Source organism: Cinclus cinclus, chromosome 17, assembly GCF_963662255.1.
Source record: "Cinclus cinclus chromosome 17, bCinCin1.1, whole genome shotgun sequence".
Taxonomy (NCBI): Eukaryota; Metazoa; Chordata; class Aves; order Passeriformes; family Cinclidae; genus Cinclus; species Cinclus cinclus.
The window spans coordinates 2,834,592-2,848,216 of record NC_085062.1 but is presented as its reverse complement, the minus strand read 5'-3'; the positions used below and the strand labels follow the sequence as shown (position 1 = coordinate 2,848,216).

General features: G+C 52.0%; 1 protein-coding gene across 1 annotated transcript; it reads left to right on the top strand.

Annotated features, from left to right (window-relative positions):
- Positions 1 to 4,991: 4,991 nt before the first annotated feature.
- On the top strand, positions 4,992 to 13,625 carry CAMKK2 (calcium/calmodulin dependent protein kinase kinase 2). The gene is made up of 16 exons (XM_062504225.1): positions 4,992 to 5,362; positions 6,095 to 6,142; positions 6,557 to 6,610; positions 6,753 to 6,804; positions 6,895 to 7,028; positions 7,619 to 7,655; positions 8,413 to 8,434; positions 8,720 to 8,808; positions 9,042 to 9,241; positions 9,332 to 9,385; positions 9,687 to 9,760; positions 10,111 to 10,198; positions 10,445 to 10,540; positions 11,092 to 11,220; positions 13,093 to 13,193; positions 13,553 to 13,625. Exons 1-16 carry the CDS (start codon positions 5,066 to 5,068, stop codon positions 13,623 to 13,625), a joined length of 1,548 nt encoding a protein of 515 aa, XP_062360209.1. The 5' UTR covers positions 4,992 to 5,065.

The window sequence follows — 13,625 nt, the reverse complement described above, 5'->3', positions numbered from 1 at the left end:
CCCAAGAGCAGCTTAAAGGGGGCGGGCGGGCAGGATGCGGCTGCCCGAGGGGAAACCTGCCCTTCCCCGGGGCGGAGCGGGGCCTCCCTCCCTTTCTCTCTCTCTCTCCCTCCCTCCCTCCTTCCATCGCTCCCTCCTTCCTTCCCTCGCCGCTGCCGCCGGAGCGGAACCGAAAGCGAAGGCGGCGCCGGGCAGCCGCTCTCCGTCCCATCGCGGCGGGGGCTGCGGGGTCTCGGGGTCGCTCCCCGCCAGGTCGGTGCTGCGGGAGCGGGCGGGGAGGCCGGGCGGGCCCGGGCGGGGGATGCGCCCGCGGTGGCGGAGACAAAGCCGCGCCCGGAGGGACCGGGCGGGCGGGGGCGGCCGAGCCGGGGATGGAGCCGGGGCTGGCGAACGGCATCGCCTCCGGACGGGGCTGTGTCGCGGGCGGCCTGTGTGGACACCCCCGCGGTGCGGGCTCGGTGCTGTCATTTCCCGCTCCGTGGCCGCCCGGGCCCCGCGGACATCCCGCTGCCGCCGGCCCCGACACGTGCCGCGGTACCAGCGGGTGGCGGCACCCCGAGCGCGCCGATGGGACCGGGTTGCCACACCGAGTGTCCCACAGACCCCGCGGAGCTCCTGTCCTGGGGATGAGGGCCGGGATCAGGGGTGCCAGGGAAAGATAGGCCATGGGGTTGGGGAAAGGGGGAGGTTTTAAGGTCAAGGGGCAAGCAATGGAGCTGGTGGAGAGGCTGTGTGTAGGGGACGGGTCTCAGAATCCACAGGTTGGGTTGCTGCGAGTGACAGTGTGGTTAGGAGGTGGGATGCAGTCCTGCAGCCACGTGCATGGTACAGAGTATCAGGAGCATCATGGTAACAGTCAAGACCAAGACCCGAAGTGAGATGACCACGGGAAGTTGGTGGGATGGAGCTGTGGGCTGACCGCAATGCTGCAGGGTCGGAAACCACCTCTGGGGACAGGACCAGGTTGTCCTCAGCGTCAGGGGGACCACGCTGGGGAAAGGATGTGTGCTGGCTGTGGGTACCAGAGCTGCCTTCATGGCCCACACCCACAGAAACAGCCCCTCTCCTGGGAGAAGGAGCCCCTTCCTTCTCCTGGCTCTCCATGAGCACTTTCTCTCGGGGGAAAAAGCAGCCAACAAACCCCAAAAACCATACCTGAGTGTGCTGTGAGGGGTGTCTGATGGACCAGTGCTGTTCCAGGGAGGTAGTTTGGAGAAGCATTTGCTTTCAACTCTGTCTTAATTAAGTCTTTTAAGTGGTGTTCACAAGCTCTCGTTTCCTCTCTCTCTCTTGTGGGCATCATGGGCTAGAGCTGATGTTTCCAGGAAAGCTGGGAGTCGCTTGGCAATGCTGGACAAGGTGATGGAGGTGCCCTGAGCTTATCCTGGCCCGTGCTCAACACCATCTCTGGAGCTTATGCTCTTTTGAGATGCTCATTATACATTGTTTCACCAGTACTAGACAGTACTCTCAAAATTATAAAAAAACCTTGGTAAAGACGTTTTTGTAACTTCTGTTGAAACCTGCTGCTGGGTATTGTGACACTACAATGCTACCAGCCTGGCTGTGCATTTTTTTTCTCCAATTCTTTCCACCCTGTGTTGTCTGGGCCAGGCAGTGCAGGAGGGTCTTCCATTCACTCTGGGGATGATGAAAAGCTTCGTTGCTTGGGCACAGGCACCTGTTTCTAGTATCTTATAAATTTGGGTGTCCTCTGACTTCTAGAGAAGCTGCTGAGATATTTTTTTTCCCATTAAAAGTCATATGGTCTTTGTATACTACAGTGACTAATACATTTCTGGCAAGGTCTGTGCTCACCCATAGGAAGGGAAACTGTGATCGATGCCCCCATTGCTGCAGATGACACCACTCTTGGCACGGGCACTTCCACCGCTGACGGTGACCGGGGAAAGGAAAATAGCCACTGGACTCTGCCCAGGGAGACCAATAACTGTCCCAGGCTGGCCATGCTTGGCTTTTAACCAACCTTCAGCAGTAGCAGGGGAGGATCTCTGCGAGGAAAATCAGCCCTGGTTTTGGTGTTTTGAGTTCAGATTTGTTAGAAACAGCTGAAGTTGTGCTTTGTGAGCTTACCCCCGTGGAAGGATGGATGGATGGATGGAGGGGTCACTGCTGAGTTGCAACCAAGTCTTGCTCCCTTGGGAGGGTCTGCCCTTGCCACGGTGACACTGGTGTGGGGAAGGTGAGGGTTCAGCCCCTGCATCTGGGTAGAGAAGCAGCTCTGTGGAGGGAAGGGCAGGCAGATGCATCCGTATGCTCTGATTTAAATCCTGCAGCCAGTACTGGCTGCAAGGTGTCACCCTCTGCACTTGCCCGGAATCGGTCAGCATGTTCCCCTCCCAGCGCATCCAGCAGGGTCCACGCACTCTCAGCAGAGCTGGGGTGGCCTGAGGGGGGCTGTGAAAATCCCTCACCCTCACGGGGGCTGATTTCACTCCCATTTGCTTCCGCTCAAGCCACGTGGATGCTGAGCGAGAGGGAGAGCTGCTGCCAGGGTTTCACAGACCTCTTTTTATTTTAATATCCCTCTCCTTGCTGAATTAGATGCGAGACTGATTGCTTCGATAATCCTGCTGTAGCCGCTATGGGTTATATATGGATTGCAGCCAAAAGCTGTGCCGATAAATCATTCCTATACACCAGGCTGTTATGTTTCCTGAGGATTTTGTGGGCATGTGCTGCTCCCTTTTACATAAGGATCTGTTGGAGTTCATACCAGAATGTGCTGCTTTTCCCCAGGCAAGGGCCTGGATGGGTTGGTGAAGCCAAAGCCCCCAGGCTCTATTTTCTCTTTGGGATTTCTGCCCTTGTTTCAGCTATTTTACTTTTCCCTCTGGCTAGGAATGCAGCAGTTCTTTACCTCCTCCTCCTCCTCATATGCTTATTAAGGATAACAGAGCTGTGTTCAACAGTGTGACTCTACCTTCAGGTTTCTCTCCGGGGAGGTGTCATCTCAGAGGGCAGTATCTTAAAACCCCCATCCTCTGACCCTTTACACACATCCAGACAGAAAACCCCTCTGACTTCCCATTTCAGCCAATGTTGGGGCTTGGATGACTTTTAGTTTACAGAGCCTGGGGAAGCCTGCTTGAATTAATCAGACTTGATATGTTTATCCTGGTCAAGCCAATTAACTCCCGCCAGCCAGGACATGCTCAGCTCTCAAGTGTGACTGAGACTTCATAACTCAATTTTGCTCAAGTCTGACAAAGTTTATCAGGAATCACTGGAAATTGGGATGCAGGCAATGCTGTGGGGGCAGGATGGTATGCCCAGCCATGCTGTGGCACTGCTGGGGATGGGTGTTGCTGCTGGCAATGTTCCTGGGGTGGTTTCATCCCAAGGCTGCCCCGATGAGCTGCCTTTTTTGGTGTGGCCACAGAGCATGGTGAGGGTAGAGGGCACAGCATTCCGGATCAGCTCTGGCTTCAGGGCAGCTATTTATATGTGCCCACTGGAGGGGTGCCCAAAGCAGGCTAGGCAAATGGCCTCAAGATACATCCCTGTGAATTCAGGATGAATGGGAGGGGGGGCTGCCTGTTTGTTTTAATCCATTTGGGACTGCATTAAAACACACTGCCGCGGGCTGCCAGCAGCACTGCGGGGGGAATTTGACTTGGCTGGTGACTCCTGGCTCTGTCATCCAGCAAAGCCCCATCCAGGAGCGGATTCAGCCCCATGAAACTCAGCGTTTCTGGAATAGTTTGTCCTTGTTGCTGTTCGTTGGCTTATTTATAGCCTCCCATCCCTGTGCTTCTCTGTGCCTTGGAGCAGTGAGTGGTGCCTTGTTGGCTTCAGCTCCAGGCCGATCCCACTTGGGCACAAAAGCACTGGTTTATAGATCACTGTTGAAAACAGCAATTAGGGCACTGAGAAGCCTCGAGGACAGGGGAGGCGATTTGATTTCTGTACTTGACCCATAATTTCTGCTGGGTTGATTCAGAGTGGTTGTGCTGTGGGTGCAGCAGGGAAACTTCAATGGAGATGAGCGGAGCTAATTTTAACTGGCCGCCTAGTTGAGGTGTGGGAACCAGGCAGAAAAACGCTTCAAACTCTGTTCCTGCTTCTGGGCTGGTTGTTTCAGGATATTTTTTTTTTCACTTCCTTCTGTGGCAACTTGTTAACCTAGAAATTAAAAACAGCACCAGGGTTGGGGCAGGGAAGAGCGATAGTTTACAGCCAACCAAGCACTGAACAGCTCCAGGTGCTGTGAGGTGCCTGGGATGTGTGAATTAACATAATTTTCTCCTCTTTTTCTAAATTATCACTTAATTATTTGATTATATATTTTTAAATTTGTTGCTAACAGTTTTCTCATTTATCTCAAGGTTTGAGGACCTGAGTTTTGCACAGAACGCCACAGGAACAGGAATCACTGGCAATGATGGGCTGTGGGAGAAAGCAGTGAGCCAGGGGGCTGGCCCTGCACCCCACACTAGGTAAGTGGGTCCCTGGGTCCCTGACTTGTTTTTTTTTGGGGGGGGGGTGGGGGGGGGGGCATGGCAGATATGTGCCCACTTTGAGCAGTAAAGTAGGAAAGTCAGTGGTATTTATGCTGGTATAGTGCAATTCGTTATCCTGCCCCTTTAAAACAACCCCTTTGGAATATAGTGGAGATGATGGAGTTGTTATTCCCTGAAGCCGTTTAGATAAAAAGGGTGGAAGGAGCAGTGGTGGCAGCCCTGGGGTTGAGCCTGGCTCTGGCCTGGGGTCTGTCCCACGACAGGGTGATTGTGCATCCTGGTGCCATCCTGCACCACTGCCCTTGGCTTCAGCATTCCCTACAGAATGAATAAATCAATCTGTAGCACAATGACCAGCAGGAAATCCCGCTTTCCGGAGAGCCCTGGCTGACCCACCCTGTGTTTGCAGGCGCATCTCCCCGCCACAGCATGGCCAGGATGAGACCATCGGTCCCTTCACGCCTCCACGTGTCCCCAGCAGCTCGCCCGCCCCACAGCCCCTCTGCTGCGCCGGAGGCTGCGGCCGCCGAGCCCCCGCGGCGCTGCGGGACCCCCTGGCGCTGAGCCCCGGCCACACCAGCATGGCCTCGCTCATCGTGGTGACCGAGCACGACGCCACGGGGAGCGCGAGCGAGGAGGAGATGGACGTGCCCGGCAGTGAGGCCTTTGGGGATGGCCGGAAGCTGCACCTCTCCGGCCGCAAGCTGTCCCTGCAGGAGCGGCCGCGGCCTGCCCGCTCGCCCGGCCACGGGGACACCAACACACGATTCATCTACCCCTCCCTCCCTTACTCCCCGGTGACGTCCCCGCACTCCTCCCCGCGGCTGCCGCGGCGGCCGACGGTGGAGTCCAACCGTGTGTCCATCACGGGATTGCAGGTGAGGGGGATGAATGTTACAGGTGAGGGGGATGAATGCTGGTCCTGCCCCCATCTGCCTGTATCTTCCCATCATGGCGTTTCTTCTCGTATTTTTTTTTTGTTTGTTTTAAGTTTGGGATAAATGCCCACAGCAAGTCTGCAGGTGTGTGGTGGGGGGCAGTAGGACATCTTGGGCCATGGGGACAGCCCCCAGGGAGGTGAGACCCCAACTCACTGGTTTTTGTTCCTTTCGTTGATGCCACCACTTCTCACAGCCGTGTTTGAGGGAAGCCAGGAGTGTAGCACCAGTTTCTTTCTTCACCCCTTCAAAATAAAAAAACAGAGAAGTTTCCTGAGATCTGAAGATAAAACAGCCCTGACTGCCCCCAGCCTGACAGAAAACAGGCAGCATGTGGCTGCTTTCCCCAGAAGAAATAAAATTATTTGGCATCAGGTCACCAGCATTAAACCCCTGAGGGCTCTCGCGGTCCATGGCTCTCGTTCCACATGAGTGGATAGGACAGGATCGCCTGCCCGGTTAACGTTTGCAATTAGCCATCTATAAACACACCAACCTGTGCCTTGGTGGGTGGCTTTTGTGGCTTATGAATCAAAGCTGCCCAGCCCCACACAGGTACTTGGGCAGGGAATGATGGGGTGTGAGTTTGCAGAGAAAGTTTTGCTGGAGATTTAAGAGCAAATGTGAGTAGTTTTGTGGCTCATGCCAAACTTCCCTGCTCTCTCCCTGCAGGACTGTGTGCAGCTCAACCAGTACAAGCTGAAGGATGAGATCGGGAAGGTGAATATTTGGTTTGGGGTGGGATGGTGGGGTTTGGGTTGGGCGGGTGTTGGGCTTTCTTTTACTTTCCAGTCATGGGAATGCTCCAGAATGGGAGCAAGTCCAGCCACTCACCACTGCAGCTCTTTGTTGCTCGCTATTCTCTGTTCTGAGTGGTGCCCATTGAATTGTATATTTTTAAAATTATTACTAATTTTCCCCCTTCCCCATCCCACCCATGCAATGGGGCATTTGAAGCTTCTCTTTGCTGTCAGTGTGATGTCAGACTGTACACCCCCCTGCTCGTCCCAGCATCGCCCACCAGCTCTGTGATCCCTGTGGGGTGGGTTTGTGGAGGAGCCCAGAGCCTGGTTTGCTGATGTAGATTTTCTGGATTGTCCCTAACTTGTGCCCTATGGCTGTACCCCTCTCCAGGGCTCCTATGGGGTGGTGAAGCTGGCCTACAACGAGGATGATAACACCTACTATGTGAGTAACTACACGGTTCCAGAGCCCACGGCAGGGCAGGTGGGAGGGGGATGGATCCCCTCTGCTGACTCCCTGCCCCATCCCACCAGCCACATTTTATCCTTGACTTGCCTCAAATTCCACATTTGTTCCCCTCTTGCAGGCAATGAAGGTTCTCTCAAAAAAGAAGCTGATGAGACAGGCGGGCTTCCCCCGTAAGTGGCAGAAAGCCTTTTGGGGTGGGGGATATTTCGGGGATCCTGGGGGATTGTTCCCAACTGGACACATCTCTGCTTTTCCCACAGGTCGCCCTCCACCCCGTGGGGCCAAAGCTGCTTCCGAGGGCTGCCTGCAGCCCAGAGGGCCCATCGAACAGGTCTACCAGGAAATTGCCATCCTGAAGAAGCTGGACCACCCCAACGTGGTGAAGCTGGTGGAGGTAAGCTCTGGCCTCTTTCCAAAACTCATCCTTGAGCGTGATGGAGCCTGAATGCAGCAGGAATGGGCTGGGTGAAGGGGAGTGACCCCAGGAGGGGGCAAGGGCAGGTCATGCCTTTGGGAGAATTGTGTTTTCCTTGGTTCAGAGGGTTTTTTTATTCTCACCTCCCAAAAGATCTTTTCTTCTCTGCTCAGAAAAGAAAATGCAGAAAAATGTTCCTTCTGTGGAGGAAACAAGTGCTGAGACAGGTTTTGGTGAAGAACTGGTATTTCTGTGAGTTCAGCAATGCAGCTGCCTTGCCCTCTACCCACTGCCTGTATGGAACAGTCCAAAAATCAAGAATTAAGGATGTGCAGGCTGGGGTTTATTTGGCTCATGAGTCAGAGAGTGTTTCCTGTGTGTTTTAAATATTTGCTTCTTTGAAGTACAGCTACATCTCTCCTCTTTTTTCCCCTGCTCTTGCGGGGAATGAGCCGAGCAGACCGTGCTGATGGTGCAGAACTGGGATGGCTGCTAAATAAAGTATCAAAATGCTTAATATGGTAAGTTTTCTTGGCACTGTTTAATTGCCTTTTTGCTTCTTTTGGCAGGTCCTGGATGACCCCAGTGAGGACCACCTGTACATGGGTAACTGCCCACTGCCCTGGGGTGTCAGAGGGATGGGGCAAAAAGTTCCCACTGTGTTTTGGAGCAGCTCTCTGTGCAGGGCTGGGTCTCCCCTTCACTGGGGGTATAGACTGCACGTGCTGGAGGAGCAAATGAGATGCAGTCTGGGTTGTGAACAGAGACAAGAGTGCTTTATAGCACTTTACTGGCGTTAATTTGACACCAGGGCATGCTTTGCCATGCGAGGCACCAATGTTGATGCTGGAATGATAGAAAGCAGTTTTATTTCTCTGGCTTTGGGAAAAAGGCAAGAGTTTTATGCAAGGTACAAATGAGCCACATCCCAACCTGCCTGGCAGACTGCAGTTGTTGCTTCAGGTAATATACAACTTTTGAAGAAAGCATTTTTTTTTCCCATCAGTTGTGTTCAGCCTGTACTAGTGGAGGAGCATTTGATACCTTCATGGCCAAGCGCTGAGGTTTGCCCGGGGTGTGGGCTCAGCCTTTTTGGTGGCAAACAGAGTTCTTGTGTGCCATGGAGGGTACTTCACGATGCTGAAGCTGCAGCACTGAGAAGATAATTGGCAGCATCCTCTTAACTGAAAATGGGAGCAACCCAAATGCCATGTGCCTTGCATAAGACAGCATCTCCTTTTCAAAAATAAGATACTATTTTTAGAATTTTTGTCATTAAAATAATTGCTTTTGTGCTGAGGCTGTGCTCACAGGAGCCATACCCTGTAAGTGATCTGTAATCGCCTTCTCTTTTGTGTTGCAGTGTTTGAACTGGTGAAGCAGGGGTGAGTACTAAATACCAGATTTAATCATACTAACACCTGAACATGAGATGGGTTTCTGGGTGGCAGAGCTTGGCCACCCAAGGTGGGAATGGATGCAGAGGTGACAGGGAGGTTGATGGTTGAGGCTTGAGGTCTGAGTACTGTTTCCCTGGCCTGGTTACAGCTGAGTATACTGTGTGCCTGTGTTTGGGGTTGTGTGCTGTCACCAGTCAGTGACAAAGACTTCGGGCCCTGTTTCAGCACATCCAGGTGGGGAACGAACTCTGTTCTCTGTTGCCTTTGCAGCCCTGTGATGGAAATCCCAACCTTGAAACCTCTCAGTGAGGACCAGGCTCGGTTCTACTTCCAGGATCTGATCAAGGGCATTGAATACTGTAAGTGTCTCTGCAAAAAGGTGGGATTTCTTATTTTTGTTTTTTTTTCTGAACACCTGGAGCTGGCCTTTCGGCTGGTGTGCAGTGCCATTTCTGGTGGCTCGTGTTGCACAGGGGCTTTTAAAGCTGGGGCTGGTTGTGGTCTTAGCAGAAAGAGCCACACAGTGCCCTCGCGGCTCCTTTGCTGCAAACCAGTGCTGCTGCTTCACCACTCAATGTCCCTCTGGCTGCAGTGCACTATCAGAAGATAATCCATCGGGATATTAAACCTTCCAACCTCCTTGTGGGGGAAGATGGGCACGTCAAGATCGCCGACTTTGGAGTGAGCAATGAGTTCAAGGGAGCTGATGCCCTCTTAACCAACACAGTGGGCACTCCTGCCTTCATGGCCCCAGAGACCCTCTCAGAAACCAGGAAAATCTTCTCTGGAAAGGTATTTAATAACAGTTTGAAAGGTCTTGGACTAACCTTGCACACACAGAAATCTTGCTGTAAATTTAACTATTCTTTCTTCACTCTGCAGGCTTTGGATGTCTGGGCCATGGGGATCACACTGTACTGCTTCGTGTTTGGGCAGGTAATGAGATGGATTTTTCAGTGCTGTCAGTGTTTTGGGGGGTTGGTTTGTGCCTCCCATGTTCCAGGTAATCAGTGGAACTGGCACCTTGTGTCCCTATTCAAGCTGAGTGGAGATGAGGATGTTTTTCATTCTGTTTAGAAGTAGACATTGATATAACTGGAAACTTCTGGGATTTCCCTGTAAAAGGATCCTTGCTCTCCTTCAAACCCTGTGAGATCCTGATGCTCCTCTGGCTGCCCCACTGCTGCCCCTTAACAGAGGTTGTTGCTTTCCTCATTGCTCTTTTTCTTCATGATAGTGCCCTTTTATGGATGAAAGGATCTTGAGTTTACACAATAAAATCAAGACCCAAACGCTGGAGTTCCCAGACCAGTAAGTACTTTAAAACAAGAGCAACCAATCAATCCTTATTTTACAGCTCATTTGAGTTGTTCCTCAAGCACTGCCTGGGTAGGGCTGCCCCTGCTCTGCTGTAATTTGGCAAAACTCGGGCTTTGAGTTGGCCTCTCCCTGTCCTGTACATGTGGGATCACGCTTCACATTGCCTCAAAAGGGAATATTTTGCTTTTTCTGAGGGCTTGGAGAGGAGGAGGTGTACAAGAACCCAGAGCTGGAGTCCAGCCCCTCCGCCCACAAGGCCTATAGTAGCTGGCACTGAGGTGAAGAACAGAGGCAGCATCCATCCCTTTCCCCATCTCATCTCTCCCTTCTTCCTTCCACAGGCCAGAAGTTACAGACTTCTTGAAGGATTTGATTACACGGATGTTGGATAAAAATCCTGAATCTAGGATTTCAGTCCCAGAAATCAAGGTACTGACCCAGCTTCCTGATGCTGGCTGTGGCTTCACTTCTGTTGGGTTCTCCTTGCTCGGCTTTTTTTGGGAGTCAGTTTGATCGCGCCAGGCTAGGTCCTCCCCCTGTGCCCAGGGCCCCTGGGCAGGTAAGTCCCAGCTCCTTCCCCTGCTCTGGGACCTGCTCAGCTTTGGGACCTTTGGTGCCTATAGAAATCACAGGCAAAAGGAAATCCCCTGAGTACAGTATTTCCTCTGCTACCAGGAAAGTACTGTGCAACAGCCTTTCGCAGGAGATTTCTGGTCCTTCGCCCCTGCAGGAGCCTGGAAGGGGCGAGAAGCTGAGAGAATGGAGAGCAAGGTAGGGGGAAAGGATTGCGGGGGAATTGTGGAACCGTTTTGTGCTCCTCCTGCAGCCGATCAAGTCACCAGGTGTGTGGGCAAGGAGAAACGGGTTCTGCCTTCAGCTGTGGATTAAACCAGGTCCAGGAAGAGGGCTCAGTGCGTCTCCCCATCCCTGCTGCTCACGTGTGTGGACTGGAATAAATGTCTCCTTCCTCCTGGTGCTGTCTCATCCATAAGATGAGAGTGAAGATAGGTCCCCTTCCCTATAGCCCAGAGATGCCCAGTGCTGTAGGTCACCAAGGTTATGGCTTGGCTGTGTAGCTGGGGCCAGCGCTGGCTCTGGACGAGCCACACCCACGGCATTTTCTGCTCTGGGCTGTGCAGTTCCTGGCGGTGCTGGGGTGAGCTGGCTCACCAGTGACATGGCACAGCCCTGCACTGCTCCCTGGTGTTTCAGGAGCACGTAGGGGCCATAGCTTGGATAAGGAGATGCGTTTGCCAGGCTTGTGTTGTTTGAGTTATGAAAAAGAGGAAATCGTTCCTGACAGGCTGTGTTATTAATTGAAGTTGCACCCTTGGGTCACCAAGAATGGAGCAGAGCTGCTGCCCACAGAGGATGAGAACTGCACCCTCGTTGAGGTGACGGAGGAGGAAGTGGAGAATTCAGTCAAGCACATCCCCAGCCTGGCCACCGTGGTGAGTACGAAGGAATTGATGGTCTGTGGTTGTGTACAGCAGGGTCCATGCTGCCTTCTGGGGTGGCCCTGAGCAGCTGGAGTTCACTGCTGAAGGGCAAAAGCATTGGGCAGGATTAGAGCAAAGACCTCCTCTCTCTTGGAAACAAATACTGCAAGGCACTTGGGTGTCTCAAGGTCTCAGCAGCACACTGGACATGGCTGTACCCCACAGTGCAATGGAATATTTTAGAGCAGTTCCAAAGGTAACTGTCAGTGGGTTGCTGGTCTTCATGCTTGAGCTGGCTGCCTAAATATCACTGTATTTGCTCAGGGCAAAAGAGCATCTGGTCTGTGGCCAGGAGCAGGTGTTTTGGCCGGGCACAAGGAGCTCCTGCCCTGTTCTGCCTGGCCAGCTATAGGGGCTGTGGGAGCTTCCCAGGATGGAGATTTTATCTGGGCCACGATGTGCATCAGCCCCCGCCTGGAGCTATTCTTGGTGACTTCATCTCATCTCTTTTCAAGCTCAATTTTTATACTCTGCAACCCACTGTGGTGGTGAGAACCACATTGTAACTCTGTCCTGTGTGGAAAGTGTAATCCTTTCTGGTTTTGAACCTAATGACTTCTTTGGGTGCCCTTGTGTTAGTAGGAGAAATATCAAGTGACCATTCACAGTTCACTGGCATGGTGTTATCTGCCTGTAGGCACCCAGACTGTGATTTTTTTGAAGAACAGGTTTCCCTTTGAAGTCCCTTTTCCATCTCATAGCTGTGCCCATATGCAGCCTCACTTCTGGAGCTCTCTCCTTTCTGGGTACCCTGCAGAGATCTCACTGACTGCAGAGACATGTGAATACTCAAATGTGCCTTGCACTGCCCAGGCTGCGAAAGCACATATTGCTGTAAAGAGATCACCACTGATGAGGGGCTTACCCCCTTTTTTCCTGTTCAGAGGGGACTTGATCAGTAGGCCCAGTCCTCCCAGCGCTGTTGAAATCCAGGTATGCTCAGCACAGCTCAAGGCAAATGAGATTTTACTGCACCTCTTTGACTCTCAAATAACACACTACCTCCAGGCAGATGTGTGGTATTTTCACATTTGCATTTGATCTTCAAAATTACCCTCTGGTGCCTGATCTTTGTGCAGCCAAGTGCAGGCGTTGACGCTCCAGTATGAGATCCACTCACGTGGCTTTGACTCTTAGAACACCCTCACCTTCAGACACAGAACATCTCTCTGTGCCCTGGTGAGCCGATAAATGAGACACAGAGGGATGAGAAGCAACATCAAATGGAGCCAGGGGCTATCAGGGATGCCCCTGCTGAGGCAGGGTCCAGTGCTGCTCACCTTGTTGTTTTCTCCCACCAGCAAAGCAAGCTGGGGTATGCCAGGGAAGAATTCTGATACATCTCTGTTCCCACCAGTCTCTGGTAACTTTGTATTTTGTATTTTGCAGCCATAACTGGCCAACTGTTCAGTTTGGTTTCAGATGAACATTCAGGTAAAATTGTGCCAGTTCCTTCTCCTCTCTCTTTCCAGTGAATTATTTTGCCAGGTAATCATGGAAGACTGGGAATTTGCAGGTACTGGATGCAGAAATCAGTAAAACATACTTCTTGGGAGGAAAGAAACCTCCCAGACATGGCTTTGCTCTCCTTTCCAGCCTCTTACACCTGATGTGGCTCTCACCTGCAAGGGTTTCAGATGAGGATACAGCCCCTGCATTAAGTAGCTGGAGACTTACAAAGATGCTTCCTTCTGATTTTCATTAATAGGGAACTTTGACTTGTTTTCACTAATTTTTTTAATTATTGGGCATGCAAGTTGGATATTCCTGTTGCGCTTGAATGAAGGAAAAGCACCCCTGATAAACTGCATTCTGGTTTTGCAGATCTTGGTTAAAACGATGATCCGGAAGCGATCCTTTGGGAACCCATTTGAGGGGAGCAAGAGGGAGGAGCGGTCATTGTCTTCCTCTGGGAACCTGCTGCCGTAAGTGTCATCACCTCACCTTGGCCCCAAGAGACATTTGCAGCTCTTTCTGATGCTCTGGAGGAGAAATTAAATAGTTGGTCTTTGAAACTGTCATGACTGCGATATTCATGCCCCCTCTGCCTGATCTGTAACTGCTTTATGGGATTTTTGGGACATGGAATATCCTGCTGTTCTGATGGGATGAAAAACATCTTTTTATGGCACTTTCTTTCCAGCCTGTTACATGGGGACAGATGGCACATGCTCAGCGTCCCAAAGATCCCATGGCACAGGGAAGGATCAGAAACTGGTGTCTCATGGCCTGCTTTACCTTTTTCTGAGTTGCTCAGCAGCTCTTTTATTTCCTTTGAAAACAGGAAACAAGGCAGTGAAGATAACCTGAAATGCAATGACTTGCCCAACGTGGGAGAGGATGAACTTCTTTCTTGA

Bases quoted from the DNA above. Each gene is read 5' to 3' on its own strand.
- CAMKK2 (XM_062504225.1), top strand. From the start codon at position 5,066: ATGGCCTCGCTCATCGTGGTGACCGAGCACGACGCCACGGGGAGCGCG. The intron at 8,809-9,041 runs GTAAGTGTCTCT...CTCTGGCTGCAG, and splicing joins GATCAAGGGCATTGAATACT to TGCACTATCAGAAGATAATC. The intron at 10,541-11,091 runs GTAGGGGGAAAG...TATTAATTGAAG, and splicing joins CTGAGAGAATGGAGAGCAAG to TTGCACCCTTGGGTCACCAA.